This window comes from Bufo gargarizans, chromosome 2 (genome assembly GCF_014858855.1).
Source record: "Bufo gargarizans isolate SCDJY-AF-19 chromosome 2, ASM1485885v1, whole genome shotgun sequence".
NCBI classification, from domain to species: domain Eukaryota; kingdom Metazoa; phylum Chordata; class Amphibia; order Anura; family Bufonidae; genus Bufo; species Bufo gargarizans.
The window spans coordinates 143,383,902-143,399,944 of NC_058081.1; the positions used below are offsets into that span (position 1 = coordinate 143,383,902).

Consider the following 16,043-nt stretch of genomic DNA (forward strand, 5'->3'; position numbering starts at 1 on the left):
AGAAACTCCCTAAAAGTGACCCCATCTAAGAAACTACACCCCTCAAGGTATTCAAAACTGATTTTACATACGTCGTTAACCCTTTAGGTGTTGCACAAGATTTAATGGAAAATAGAGATACAATTTCAAAATTTCACTTTTTTGGCAGATTTTCCATTAAAATTTTTTTTTTCCAGTTACAAAGCAAGGGTTAACAGCCAAACAAAACTCATTATTTATGGCCCTGATTCTGTAGTTTACAGAAACACCCCATATGTGGTCGTAAACCGCTGTACGGGCACACGGCAGGGCGCAGAAGGAAAGGAATGCCATACGGTTTTTGGAAGGCAGATTTTGCTGGACTGTTTTTTTTTACACCATGTCCCATTTGAAGCCCCCCTGATGCACCCCTAGAGTAGAAACTCCAAAAAAGTGACCCCATTTTAGAAACTACGGGATAGGGTGGCAGTTTTGTTGGTACTAGTTTAGGGTACATATGATTTTTGGTTGCTCTATATTACACTTTTTGTGCGGCAAGGTAACAAGAAATAGCTTTTTTGGCAGCGTTTTTTATTTTTTTATTTACAACATTCATCTGACAGGTTAGATCATGTGGTAATTTTATAGAGCAGGTTGTCACGGACGCGGCGATACCTAATATGTATACAATTTTTTTTATTTATGTACGTTTTACACAATGATTTCATTTTTAAAACAAAAAAAATGTTTTAGTGTCTCCATAGTCTAAGAGCCATTGTTTTTTCAGTTTTTGGGTGATTATCTTAAGTAGGGTCTCATTTTTTGCGGGATGAGATGACGGTTTGATTGGCACTATTTTGGGGTGCATATGACTTTTTGATCGCTTGCTATTACACTTTTTGTGACGTAAGATGACAAAAAATGGCTTTTTTTACACCGTTTTTATTTTTATTTTTTTACGGTGGTCACCTGAGGGGTTAGGTCATGTGATATTTTTATAGAGCCGGTCGATACGGACGCGGCGATACCTAATATGTATACTTTTTTTTTATTTATGTAAGTTTTACACAATGATTTCATTTTTGAAACAAAAAAAATGATGTTTTAGTGTTTCCATAGTCTAAGAGCCATAGTTTTTTCAGTTTTTGGGCGATTATCTTAAGTAGGGTCTCATTTTTTGCGGGATGAGATGACGGTTTGATTGCCACTATTTTGGGGTACATGCGACTTTTTTGATCACTTTTATTACCTTTTTTTGGGAAGTAAGGTGGACAAAATTTCAATTTCATCATAGTTTTTTATTTTTTATTTTTATGGCGTTCACCGTTCGGGTAAAGTAACATGACCGTTTTATAGATCAGGTCGTTACGGACGCGGCGATACCAAACATGTGTAGGGAATTTTATTTTATTAATTTTTAATCAGTGATAAATGTGTTTTTTGATTTTTACCTTTTTTTCACTTTTTTTTTGACCCAGACCCACTTGGTTCTTGAAGATCCAGTGGGTCTGATGTCTGTATAATACAGTACTGTACTCTATAAAGGGCTCTGTACTGTATTTTACTTACACTGAACAGATCTATGCTTTCAGCACAGATCTGTTCAGCACCATGGACAGCAGGACGCCTGAGCAGGCGTCCTGTTGCCATGGGAACCTTCCCCGTCTGCTCAGTTATGGTCAGAACTGCGCAGACGGGGAAGGGTAAGGACGGGGCTCTGGGGGGCTGCCTGGAAGCTCTCTCCCTCTCCATCGGGGGGCTGCAAAGGCACTGCAGCCCCCCGATCGGAGAGGGAGGGAGCTCCCTCTTACTGTTAACTTTTTCCATACAGCGGTCCGTACGGACCGCTGTATGGAAAGGGTTAAACGGCTGACATCGCATCACCGATGTCAGCCGTTTATACCAGGGTGCCAGCAATGTGCTGGCACCCTGGTATACCCACTGTACACCAACGATTACGCAATAGGAGGCGGGCGGGGGATCGCGATCCCGCCTGCCGCACCGCCCGCCGCCCGCACCGCCCCCCCCGCCCCCAACACCCCCCCGGCACCGCCCACCGGGCTAAAATCATTCAGAGGTGCAGGGGGGGGGGGGGTGATAAATATATATTTTCGCCACACTAAAGTTTCTGATCGCCGCGGTCAGGGACCGCAGCGATCAGAAACTGCAGAAAGCGCAACAAACCGCAGGTCTGAATTGACCTGCGGTTTGTTGTGATCGCGGACATGGGGGGTCACGGGACCCCCCCGCGCATTTAGCCGAGGTGCCTCCTCAATGATTTGAGCAGGCACCTTGTTCCGATCACAGCCGGCCGCACGGCAGTGATCGGAACAACACATGACGTACCGGTACGTCATGTGTCCTTAAGGACTCGGGAAACATGCCGTACCGATACGTAATGTGTCCTTAAGGGGTTAAAGAGGACCTTTCACCGATTATTACACTGTGAACTAAGTATACAGACATGTAGAGCGGCGCCCGGGGATCCCACTGCACTTACTATTATCCCTGGGCGCCGCTCCGTTCTCCTGCTATGCCCTCCAGTATGTCCGCTCACTAAGTTATAGTAGGCGGAGACTGCCCTTGTTCTTCTGTAGCGCTGGCCAATCGCATTGCAGAGCTCACAGCCTGGGAGAAAATAACCTCCCAGGCTGTGAGCTCTGCGCTGCGATTGGCCAGCGCTAAAGCAGAACCAGGGCAGACTCTGCCTACCATACCTTAGTGACTGAAAACTCCGCCTACTATAACTTAGTGGCCGGAGATACCGGAGGGCAAGCGGGAGAACGGAGCGGCGCCCAGGGATAATAGTAAGTGCAGTGAGATCCCCGGGCGCCGCTCTACATGTCTGTATACTTAGTTCACAGTGTAAAAATCGGTGAAAGGTCCTCTTTAAGGTGAAAAATGGCAGGGTCCTGAAGGGGTTAAATGATGGCAGGTATATGCTGACTCCTATTTAGCATGATTTTTTATGTGATTGCTTCATTCTGAACACAGCTACATCCCCAGTTATAAGGGTGTACACACTTATGCAAGCACATTTATTTAAGTTTTTTTTTGTTCCCTCCGCCTAAAAGATTTCAGTTTGTTTTTCAATTAAGTTGTACAGTATATAGGTCACAATAAAGGTGGAAAAAGTTCTGAAATTATTTATCTTTGTCTCCTTTTTTTACATCACAGAAAACATTTTAACAAGGGTGTGTAGACTTTTTATATCCACTGTATGTCAATGCAAGATTATAGATTTCTACTATTCTATTTTCACTTTGTCATTATGGGGTATTGACTGCAGAATGATGGGGGAAAATGTTGAACTTTTTTATATTTTAGCACAAGGCTGCAACATAACAAAATGGGAAAAAAGTGAAAGGGTCTGAAAACTTTCAAATGCACTGTATACTGCTATCTTCTCAACACATTTAATATTCAAAAAGCTTTGGTTTATATTGTTTTCTGTGGAATTTGTTCGTATAAAGTCGTTAGGTTCCATCTTTATCACTTGTTTGCCTTGGGTTCCCCTTTATTTGGACATCCGGTTGGTTTCCGTTCTTTTTGTTCACTTCTGTGAAATGCTAATAAAATCTTTCTTTTTAATTTCTTTTTTATCCCTTTTTATGATCATTGGATCTATATTCCCAGTATTTATTGTTCCCATATGTGGTGCATACATTGCCTTCTGCAGGCATCATGGTATAAAGCAAGGGAAGCTGAGTAGATTGATGTATAGCTTGTAATTTAGTATATTACAGCTTGTAATTAAGACGTTTAACCCCTTAACGCATAATCACATACATGCACGTGATTGGCGTTAAGAGGTTGTTATGACAGCCTGGGGCGTTGTCATAGTGAGCTGCCTGTGAAAATTCCATAGTATTGTTTATGGGACAACAGATTAGGAGATCGCATGTACTAAAAAGTACAGTTAAAAAAAATTATATTATATATTAAATTATATATATTTAAAAATCGCCCCCAAATTCTTTACATAAAATAAACAATTAAAAAAGCATGCATCATTGGTATCGCTGTGTCCAGAATTTTCCAATCCACTAAAATATAACAATATTTATCGTGCTCTGTCGCAGAAAATTACGTTTATTTGCGGCAAAAACTGTCATAGGATATTCTGAGGGTTGTCCAGCAAAAGATGAAATCTTTCCCACAGCTGTAATATGCTGTGAATTTTCCACATGCAGTTCTGCTGCAGAAAATCCACAGTGTATTCTCCCCATGTGACCATACCCTTATGATTGATGTAATATTGCTAGGTTATGTCATTGATATTTAATTGGAGCAGGTCCTACTACTGCTGAGTCAAGGGGCTACATTGTTGAGCCACAGCCCTTTCAGCGTTTATCACATTTGTCTGCGCTTTGTCTGGCATTGCAACTCAGTTGAAGCCCAGCCCTATTTACTTTCACAGAGCTTGCATTGAAAGGATTGGCGGGGATTTGGGATGAGCGAATCGACTTCGGATGAAACATCCAAAGTCGATTTGCATAAAACCTAATTCCAATACTGTACGGTGCAGGAGCTCCGTACAGTATTAGAATGTATTGACTCCGATGAGCCAAAGTTATTGCTTCGTGAAGTCTCGTATGATACTTTGGGTAATAACTTAATAAATTAATTTGTACTGTAAAAAGCCATTTCCTGAACTCAGGTTCGGAAGGTACCACTCGGAAAATGTGTTTTACAGTACAAATTAATTTATGAAGTTATTGCCTGAAGTCTCGCAAGACTTTGCAAAGCAATAACTTTGGCTCATCGGAGCCAATACATTCTAATACTGTACGGAGCTCCTGCTCCGTGTTATGTGAATCAACTTTGGCTAGCTCAGAGGTAAAGCCCGCCCATTAGTGCCGGTGATGTCACCGAGAACACTGCTAGGTGAAAGCCTCTGCCTAGCATTGTAAAAATATTAACAAACAGCCCTTGTCCTGCACGATGCAGCACAGGGCAAGGGATAGCATCGGAGCATGAAATGAAAGATGTTTTGGAGAGAAGCTGGCTGGCAGGTCACGTGACCACAATTCTGAGAGCGCTAACTGGGCAGAATTCAAAATACGAGTAAATTGAAAAGTTGCTTGGGCGGCGACATTAAGGCTATTTAACTAATGTTTTAGGTGTCAGATAAGCCCTTTAAGACTGCTACAGAATTATTAGAACTGTAAAACAGATGTAGCCAAGTTGAAGACGTTCTTTAAGTATTTGGGGCAGGTTTGGAAAAACCGTGAAACATATTTAGGGTTTTAAAGGGGCACGGAAACTAGAAGTATGTGATAAAAGTATACAGGTGATAATCTTGCACCCGCTGTGTGCTAGTATGCATTTTCTGCATGTTCCTGAAACAAACATTTAGGAATATTGCAAAGAACAGCTCCTGATTAGCAGTTCCATCTGGCTGGAGGTTGTCTGAGGGGTGGAGATTATGGGGCGTAAAGAAGTTCTCCAAGATCAGAAAACCCTTTTGATATGTTGATGGTTTGGTGCAAGGGATAAAAAAAACAAATATTACCTGTCACCATTGCTTTAGTGCCAAGCTTCCCCTCCCCTGCTTATGATCCCTGCCAAACCAGTATTGTAATATGCCATCTAAAAACACATCACTTCTGCCAGCTGGAACCATAGGTGAGAGTTTGGTGCTGGTGAGAGGTGAGTGATTTTTTTTATTTTTTATTTTTTAAACCCTTGCACATATCAAAACATATGAAAAGTTTTTTTTTGTCCTCTGCAGAGTGGGGGAGGCTCCCATTCCACCCTGTTGTGTTAAAACATAGGACAGTGAGAAGGAGTGGAGAGGGTTATGGATGAGCTCTTGGTTCACACAGAGAAGAAGTCTTTATATATTTCTCAATGTGAGACAAACCATGATCAAAGGAAGTGGGACAATTTATGGAAGTGGGAAAATTTATGGAAGTGCTGGGCTATTTTAACAAAATGTCCTATCTCAGTGATGGCGAACCTAGAGCACTTAGAGCTCTCTTTGTGGGCACCCGCACCCTGGAAAAAGTCTATGGTGTACCAATATACTCTGGACTTTACCAGCCATTCATCAGCGCTGGGCACACTATGAACAGCACGGACAGCACATTGAATGTAAGCAGGTCATTATACTTAAATGATAAAGTACATTGAAAATATACTATACTGGACTGTAGTATTCAGGATAAATTGCCGTGTTGGCACTTTGCGATAAATAAGTGGGTTTTGGGCTGCATTTTGGGCACCCGGTCTCTAATAGGTTCGCCATCACTGTCCTATCTCCTTTTTTCTATAGTCTGTGTCTGTCCATAGACTGTCTGGTATTCCAATTCTCCCCCATTCACCTGAATAGGGATGAGCTGCCATACCACGAACAGCCTATAAACACATATGGAACTGTTTCTGTCTATCATCATGGAAACATCTTTGAGAAGTTGAGTTTACAACGCAATGTTGGGTATAAATATTACTTTTGTGGAGAGCCTTCTTGACACAATAACAATTGCATGTGCTCCCATTACTTTGATACATATGTGAAATGTACAAAGTAAAAAATATTGCCTTTAACACTTGATTATTAAACTTTTGGAAAATACTATGACTGCCATTCATAGTGCTAGACAAAATGTAGCTTTTTCTTTGACACATTGAAGTCTCTTTGTGTCTCTTCTTGCACAGTCAGATTAGGTTATTGTTTTGTATCGGTTCTTTATTCTTTGTCCATATGTATCAGAGTCTTGCTCTTGTATTGTATGATTTGGGATTTTCTGTTTGCTGTGTCTCACCAAAGAATGTGTACTAAATTGTGGTATAACAATGGTGTTTCACTATTTTCAGATAAACATCAAATGTACTACATATGGGACGATGACTACCATTAACCAGGGTGATTTCTATTTAATGGCATGTCCTAGATGTGTGTGAATACTAATCCCGAATCCCAACCTTTCCAGGATCACAGTGCACTGGTCTGTTCAGCACCACAGTGCTGGGAGGCTCCTCCAGCGCCCCAAATCTACAGGACTACGCACGCAGCTACCGCAAAAAAATCAGTGCCGCTGCCAGCCTGACTTACAAAGACGGTACGTGTATTCTAAACCAAGTGCCCTCTGTATCCCAACCGTGTGTTTAATTTCTTGGCCCTGGAAAGGGGGAAACATTTGCATGTATCAAATCCTGCTGAATGTCACAATGGCGTTACGTGTCCTGGAATAATGGTGGCGAATTACAGATGGTATATCACTGCTAATGTGGATGGGCTGAACATAGATAAAATGTTAGTCCATGCAAAAAAGAAATCCTTTTGGAACTCTATATTTCTCTCTCTTTTTTTCTTCAGAATTATCTGCAGCTAATCATTTCCTAATTTTCAAAATGATTGTGCCGATCCTTTTGCATGTGCAGGTGCCTGTAGTACATATATTTCCGTTGTCAAAAACATGGTATGTATGTGACTTGGGCTTAATGCGTACCTGAGTTTTCAAAAGAAGTTTGCATAATGGCTATGCTTCTTTGTGCAATCATAACTATGAAGAAATGGGTGTTTTTTTTTGGGCTTCCCTAAATGTCTTTTTCAGACTAATTATCCCCCTCTTTAGCTGCACAGTCAGATACATTTCTCTCAAGCAGAAGAGGTCTCCCTTCTGTGGACTCTGCCAGCACTGTACTGCTGTGAAGTCCTTTCCCTTACTTCCCACTATGTTTGTTTTCAGCTGTGGTGCTCCCAGAACAGATAAGGGGGTAGAGATCACACTTAGGCTACTTTTACATCTGTGTTTTCCTTTCCGGTTTTGAGATCCGGCAGATGATCTCAAAACTTGGAGGGAAACGCTTTCATTTTGTCCCCATTCATTGTCAGTGGGGACAGAACTGAACAAACTGGAATGCAGTGCTCCAGAATGCATTCCGTTCCATTTTATTGCGTTCCCATGTGCTTTGCCTGATAAAAGTGTTGCTAACACTACTACGGAGCACTCACTAGCACACAGACTAGGACCTTAAGTGAGTTAAAGTAAAACAATTACTTTATTTATGATAAATTGTAATAAAATGATGGTTGACAATAAGAGTTATCGTAATTATAAAACTACAGTTATCTTGACTATCATGAGTAAGTAAAGCATCAATACATCACCCGATATTGTAGCATCACCCGTTGTGGGATTCCAACAGTCAGCAAGGGGAAGAATCTGGGAACAGCGCACATCTGCCGCATCTTCAACGAATCCCAAATTCCCCTTGGAAACCCCTCTGTTTTATACCATGTATAGTTAGATGAGCCTGTGATCTAGGTGTGTCTGCGCGTGATCACATTTACTTCATCACGCGCAGGAAAGAAATACTTGCATAATAGCTCATGGATACTTCATATGGCTATACGCAGTTACTTACCTTCTTGCTCAGAACATCTTGTTAACAATGTATCATAAGTCTTGTTCCGTCCGGATCTACGTTGTTTTTCTGAACTCCAATACCCTCTGTATTTTTCTATTAACACATGGCTATACTAGCTAGGGTTTCATGTCTATTTGAGTGTCAATCACCATTACCCCAATCAGTCTTATGCATTCGTATCACATTTGTATCACATTTTTGTGTGTGTCATTGGATACTGAGCAATACGGATCTGGCATGAAACACAATGTAAGTAAATAGTGCCAGATAAAAAGAAAAATTATATGAAAAAAACAAAACAAAAAAAAAAAACTGATACAGTGCACGTTGACTTAAAATGGTTTCAGTGCCGTATCAGTCTTGTTCATTTTGGAGATAATACAACCGGATTTATTCTAAACGGATGCAGACAGTTGTATTATTGATCTGCTAAATCCATGACGGATCCAGCAACAAACGCGGATGGGAAAGTAGCCGTACAGAAAGGCAGGAGCCTCCTGTGAATTTTGAAGCTGTGTTAAAGCAGTTCATTTTTCAGGCTCAGGATCTGAGCTAGACACCCCACCTTCCTCTGAGCCATCTTCTGTTTCTTTTTTTCGAAGGATGAATTCTTCCTGACAATGTTTCATCCAGGTGGATATTTTTTAAATTAAGTGATTTTAGAAATTTGCTATTTACACCATTCTTAATTAAATGAAATTGTGTCAAAGTACAGAGACTCTATAAAGAGGTTTCCTAGTTTGCATCAACACTCTTAAAAATAATCATGTATGCAGGTAGCTGTATTTTTGTAATACATTTATTTAGCTTTATTGCTCCTATCTTCTGTTCTGGGCTGTGGTCCCATCAACATATCCATGCATCTCATGGGGGTGTCAAAACACCAACAGGGCCAATGATAGGGATGTGTCTGTAACTATCTGGGTGCGAGGACCTAAAAACTAGCTGGCTGTTGTTAGGGGCTGTCCTAGGGGATTGTCTATGTAACTAGCGGGGTGCGAGGAGCTATAAACTAGCTAGATGTTGTTAGAGTCAGTGATAGGGGAGTGTCTGTGTAACTAACAGGATGGGAGGAGCTATAAACTAGCTGGCCGTTGTTAGGGGCTGTCCTAGGGGAGTGTCTATGTAACTAGCGGGGTACGAGGAGCTATAAACTTGCTGGATGTTGTTAGGGTCAGTGATAGGGGAGTGTCTATGTAACTAGCGGGGTGCAAGGAGCTATAAACGATCTAGGTGTTATTAGGGGCAGTGATAGAGATGTGTCTGTGTAACTAGCTGGTGGGAGGAGCTATAAACTAGCTGGATGTTGTTAGGGGCAGTGATAGGGGAGTGTCTATGTAACTAGTGGGGTGGGAGGAGCTATAAACTAGCTGGATGTTACAAACTCATATGCTACTTGCTTGATTTAGATTTATTGTATTTATTTTTTTGCATTTAGTCAGTGCTGCCAGTAATTTACTTCTGATACAGTTTTATCATTATCCATAGATACTTTCCCTTAAAATAAATATTTGGATATACATGATACATAGATAAGGCTGAGATGGATAGCTATGTATTGATTTGATATACACAGTATTAAATCATTTATTACTGTGTGCTATTAATTTAAAGCATAGTGCCCGCCTCCAAAAGAGCCTAGGGCAGTGCTATACACTGCCTATCTATGCCAGTGACGTCATCGGGCTCACTGTTAGGCAGAAGCCTCTGCCTAGCTTAGTGTTGTAAAGCCTGGTAAGTCACCTGCTCACAACAAACAAGGGCTCCAATGCTTCTCTCATATATACTAAGTGAATGCAGAATAGGTGATAACCGGGTTCAACCCCTTTAACTTTGTATTGAGAACACTTGGGGTGCATCCACACATTCAAGTTTTTTTATGCAGTCTTTGAAGCCAAAACCAGAAGTGGATTAAAAAAAAAAAGTGGAAAAGTCATATCTGACCGTTTCTCCCCTTTTGTGGTCCACCCCTAATTTTGTCTTCCAAAACTGTATAAAAAAAAAAATGAATGTGTTTCCATACCCTTAGGGTGCTAATACACATGCGGATAGAGCTAATTGCAGGACTGCACCTACTCTGCTTGCTTTGTTTCAAGTGGCGGGTCCAAGTGCAGCACAGATATTAGAGGTAACGATAGTATGGTACCGTGGCTTGAGCCTAATTAACGACCTGATAAAACTGGATTAAACAATTATGTGGAATGAAAAATAATATTTCACTTTAAAACCGATATCCAGTTTGCTCTTCAGTGTTGATTTGGCTGCCCCTGTGTCTGCAGATCTATTGAGAATCGAACAAGATGGTCAGCAGTGAACTGCATATCCTTATTAACAAAATTACTGCTACAGGTTTAAAAAATAAATCCATATTTGACTTGCTGACATGTTATCTTATGATACTGTTTAGTATTGTGCTTATGCCTTTTATTAATTAATTCTCTGTTTGAGAATTTCTATTATTGCTCATGTTGGGCCTAGATAGACACTTTTCAAAAAATATACGCTCATCTTTCATCAGTCTCTGCATACTTCCCTAAAGACACTTTGGGGGGAATTTAACCACTTACCATCTGGGCCATTTTGCCCCCTTCCTGACCAGGCCTAATTTTGCAAAACGGACATATCTCCCTTTATGTGGTAATAACTCTGGATCGCCTTTACTTATCCAAGTCATTCAGAGATTGTTTTCTCGTGACACATTGTACTTCATGACAGTCATATATTTGAGTCAATATATTTAACCTTTATTTATGAAAAAATCCCAAATTTACCAAAAACTTTGAAAAATTTGCCATTTTCTAAATTTTAATTCCTCTGCTTTTAAAACACAAAGTGATACCTCCATAAAATATTTATTACTTAACATTCCCCATATGTCTACCTTATGTTGGCATCATTTTTAAGAAAATTGCCAAAACCCACTTTTTAAGGACCAGTTCAGGTCTGAAGTCACTTTGTGGGGCCTACATAGTAGATACCCCCATAAATAACCCAATTGTAGAAACTACACCCCTCAAGTTACTTAAAAACGATTTTACTAACTTTGTTAACCCTTTAGGCGTTCCACAAGAATTAAAGGAAAATGGAGATCAAATTTTTAAACTTCACTTTTTTGGCAGATTTTCCATTTTAATCCAATTTTTTCTTTAACACATTGAGAGTTAACAGCCAAGCAAAACTTAATATTTATTACCCAGATTCTGCGGTTTACAGAAACACCCCACATGTGGTCATAAACTGCTGTATGGGCACAAGGCAGGGCGCAGAAGAAAAGGAACTCCACATGGTTTTTAGATGCCATGTCCCATTTGAAGCCCCCCTGATGCACCCTTACAGTAGAAACTCCCAAGAAGTGATCCCATTTTGGAAACTAGTGGATAAGGTGCCAGTTTTATTGGTACTATTTTTGGTTACATATGATTTTTTGATCATTCATTATAACACTTTATGGGGCAAGGTGACCAAAAAATTGGTTGTTTTAACACAGTTTTTATTTATTTATTTTTACAGCGTTCACTTGAGGGGTTCGGTAAAGTGACAATTTTATAGAGCAGATTGTTACGGACGTGGCGATACCTAATATGTATACTTTTTATTTATTAACGTTTTACACAATAATAGCATTTTTGAAACAAAAAAATATGTTCATTTTTTGCGGGATGACTAGTGACTTCCACAGTGGCCTGACCCATTAAAAGTGACCTCAACAGAGGCCCACCCCCTTAACAGAGACCTTCACATCCTCCTGCCCCATTAACAGTGACCTCCAGAGTGCCTCAATCCCTTAAGGCCTCTTTCACACAGGCGTCATTTTTTTGGCCCGGATAAGAGCTGGGTGCGTTGCGGGAAAATGCGCGATTTTTTTCTGCGCAAGTGCAAAACATTGTCATGCGTTGCACTCGCGTGAGAAAAATCGCGCATGTTTGGTACCCTAACCCGAACTTCTTCATAGAAGTTCGGGCTTGGGATTGATGTTCTGAAGATTGTATTATTTTCCCTTATAACATGGTTATAAGGGAAAATAATAGCATTCTGAATACAGAATGCATAGTAAACCAGCGCTAGAGGGGTTAAAAAAATATAAAAAATCATTTAACTCACCTTAGTCCACTTGCTCGCGAAGCTGGCATCTCCTTGTGTCTCCGCTGCTGATGAACAGGACCTGGGGTGAGCTGCTCCATTAAATACAGGTTAAGGACCTTCGATGACGTCACTCCGGTCATCACATGGTACGTCACATGATCTTTTACCATGGTGATTCACCATGGTAAAAGATCATGTGATGACCGGAGTGACGTCATCGAAGGTCCTTAAGCTCTATTTAATGGAGTAGCTCACCCCAGGTCCTGTTCATCAGCAGCGGAGACACAAGGAGATGCCGGGCTTCGCGAGCAAGTGGACTAAGGTGAGTTAAAATTTATTTATTTTTTTTTAACCCCTCTAGCGCTGGTTTACTATGCATTCTGTATTCAGAATGCTATTATTTTCCCTTATAACCATGTTATAAGGGAAAATAATAATGATCGGGTCTCCATCCCGATGGTCTCCTAGCAACCATGCGTGCAAATCGCACGGCATCCGTACTTGCTTGCGGATGCCATCCGATTTTCACACACCCCATTCATTTCTATGGGGCCTGCGTCACGTCAAAATCGGAAAATATAGAGCATGCTGCGATTTCAACTGAACGCACAAGTGATGCGTTAAAAACATCGCTCATGTGCACAGCCCCATAGAAATGAATGGGTCAGGATTTAGTGCGGGTGCCATACGTTCGCCGCACGGATCGCACCCGCACGGAAAACTCGCCCGTGTGAAAGGGGCCTAATAGTGGCCTTATAACGGTGAAGAACTCATGATAATGAGTTGTTATGGAAACGTGGTATGTCATTTAGGATATAACTGCAGAACCTGCAAGCTTCAATTGGCTAATAAGGGTCATGTGATGGTGCCATATTTGCATTTTTTGGAAATATCTCGAACGATTTGTCCTAGAGAACTGAGACCTTTATGAAAACCTTCCCAGGCACCCGAAGTACTTATCTGCCAAATCTGGTGTCCAGAGATTCAGACGTTTGGCCATGCGTATGGAACAGAGAAATTAATTTTTATACATAGAAGAGATTTACATTTGTCACAAATTACAGAAATGCAGATTCTTGGAAAACTGACTTTAAAAGTTCTCCTCATGATAAATCTTTGTTTCCTGCAGAACTGAATATCATAGGGTTGTATATTTAGATGCATTCTCACAACCTGATGTCTCCCTGAAAAGTAGTAAAACATAATGCATTAGGTGAGAAGGAACAAAAAACTGTAACTCTAAAAAGAAGTTCACACACAGTTTTGCTGATTTTTGGAGCTTTTCTACCTCAAAATCAGCTTCAAATCAGCTCCAAAACACCTCATAAAACATACTCTTGGGGCAGAATCGGCACCGAATCTAACATTGAAATTAATAGGAAGCAGAAAAAACTTCCATGAAAATCCATGGTTTTTTTTTTTTTGCGTATTCCACAAGTTTTTAGGCGCAGATCTTCAATTTTTTTTTTAAGTGTGTATTTCAAAATCAGTTGTGTGGACTTATCTTACAGTTCCTTGTATTTTTGGGTTACGCTTACCATGATCTGCACATTTGACCTGTAAATGACCATGCATTACTATCCAGTTCCCTAACCTTCCTCTTCGATAATCATATGTGTGTTGCAAGTCATTAACATTATACTGTTATATTTTTTTTCTAAAATCAAATATACCAATGTGATTATTTGGTAGGGGTTATACAGTCCTGATCAAAAGGTTAAGACCACTTGAAAAATGGCAAAAAATCATATTTAGCATGGCTGGATCTTAACAAGGTTCCAAGTAGGGCTTCAACATGCAACAAGAAGAAATGGGAGTGAGACAAAAAAAAATTTGAGCATTCAATTTAATGAAAACAACGAATAAACTGAAACGGGCTGTTTTTCAGCTGATCAAAAGTTTAGGACCACATGCCTTTAAAAGGCCAAATCTGTGCAAAGATGTGCATTCGTTGTCATTTTCTGTCAGGTAGTCACACGTTGTGATGGCAAAGGCAAAAAAAATCTCCCTTTTTGAACGTGGTCGGGTTGTTGAACTGCATAAGCAGGGTCTCTCACAGCGCGCCATCGCTGCTGAGGTGGGACGCAGTAAAACAGTCATTTGGAATTTCTTAAATGATCCTGAGGGTTATGGAACAAAAAATTTAAGTGGAAGACCCAAAAAAACTTCATCAGCACTGAGCCGGAGGATTCAATTGACTGTCCGTCAAGACACTGGACAATCCTCGACCCAAATTAAGGACCTTACTGGTGTTGACTGCAGCCCCATAACCATGACTTAAGGGCTTCAAAAGCAAAAAACATCTTCAAAGACCTTGTCTCCTTGAACGCCACAGAACTGCTCGTTTGAACTTTGCAAGAGAGCACCAAACATGGGACATTCAAAGGTGGAAGAAAGTTTTATTCTCTGAGAAAAAAATTAACCTTGATGGTCCTGATGGTTTCCAATGTTACTGGCATGACGAGCAGATCCCACCTGAGATGTTTTCTACGCGCCACAGTGGAGGGGGCGTCATAATGGTCTGGGGTTCTTTTTCCTTCAGTGGAACAATGAAGCTTCAGGAAGTGCAGGGGCGTCAAACGGCCGCTGGCTATGTCCAGATGTTGCAGAGAGCATTCCTCATGACTGAGGGCCCTCGTCTGTGTGGTAGTGACTGAGTTTTTCAACAGGACAGCGCTACAGTACACAATGCCCGCAGGACAAAGGACTTCTTCCAGGAGAATAACATCACTCTTTTGGCCCATCCTGCGTGTTCCCCTGACCTAAATCCAATCGAGAACCTTTGGGGATGGATGGCAAGGGAAGTTTACAAAAATGGACAACAGTTCCAGACAGTAGATGGCCTTCTTGCGGCCGTCTTCACCACTTGGAGAAATGTTCCCACTCACCTCATGGAAACGCTTGCATCAAGCATGCCAAAAAGATTTTTTGAAGTGATAAACAATAACGGCGGAGCTACTCATTACTGAGTTCATGTTTGGAAGTTTGATTTCATTTTATTTTTTTTTATTTTTTTTTATTTTTTTTGAGGTGTGGTCCTAAACGTTTGATCAGCTGAAAAACAGCCTGTTTCAGTTTATTCGTTGTTTTCATTAAATTGAATGCTCAAAAATGTTTTGTCTCACTCCCATTTCTTCTTGTTGCATGTTGAAGCTCTACTTGGAACCTTGTTAAGATCCAGCCATGCTAAATATGATTTTTTGCAATTTTTCAAGTGGTCTTAAACTTTTGATCAGGACTGTATTAGGATGATAAAGAGGTGACATGGAAATTTTTCGCTATAAGGCTAGGGCTACACAGTGTCATTGGTTGTGGTCAGGATTGCAGAGTAGTTGGGATCCCATAGAAGTGTATGCAATCACTGCTGATCTGCAGTCCTGGCCACGGCCAATGTCGCTGTGTAGCCCTAGCCTTAGTAGCACAGCATGTGACCATTTCTCCCACAATGTATATAACAGTCACCTATTCAGCTCATAATCTATCCCCTCTTATCAGTCCTAATGTTTCATTCTGTGTGACCCACACACAAAACAGGGCAATGCTAGTGGTGTTCTTTTTTCTTTTTCCAGTAGTGTATTTGTGTATTTTGAGGACTTTATTTTTATTGGGTTCGTGTTTGTGTCTTC

The 16,043-nt window shown here is 40.7% G+C and overlaps 1 protein-coding gene across 13 annotated transcripts in view; it reads left to right on the forward strand.

The window, feature by feature from the left end:
- Window positions 1–16,043, forward strand: part of PPIP5K1 (diphosphoinositol pentakisphosphate kinase 1) — a 254,458-nt gene that overhangs the window by 174,613 nt on the left and 63,802 nt on the right. For 10 of the 13 annotated variants that reach the window (XR_006387809.1, XM_044279548.1, XM_044279550.1 and 7 more), the window contains exon 26: window positions 6,894–7,022. The exons of the other annotated variants lie outside the window; for them this stretch is intronic. Coding sequence is in view for 9 of the 10 variants with exons in the window: in XM_044279548.1 (XP_044135483.1) it covers window positions 6,894–7,022 (129 nt within the window). In the remaining variant the exon portion in view is untranslated. The remainder of the gene's footprint in view (window positions 1–6,893; window positions 7,023–16,043) is intronic. 13 annotated transcript variants of the gene reach the window in all.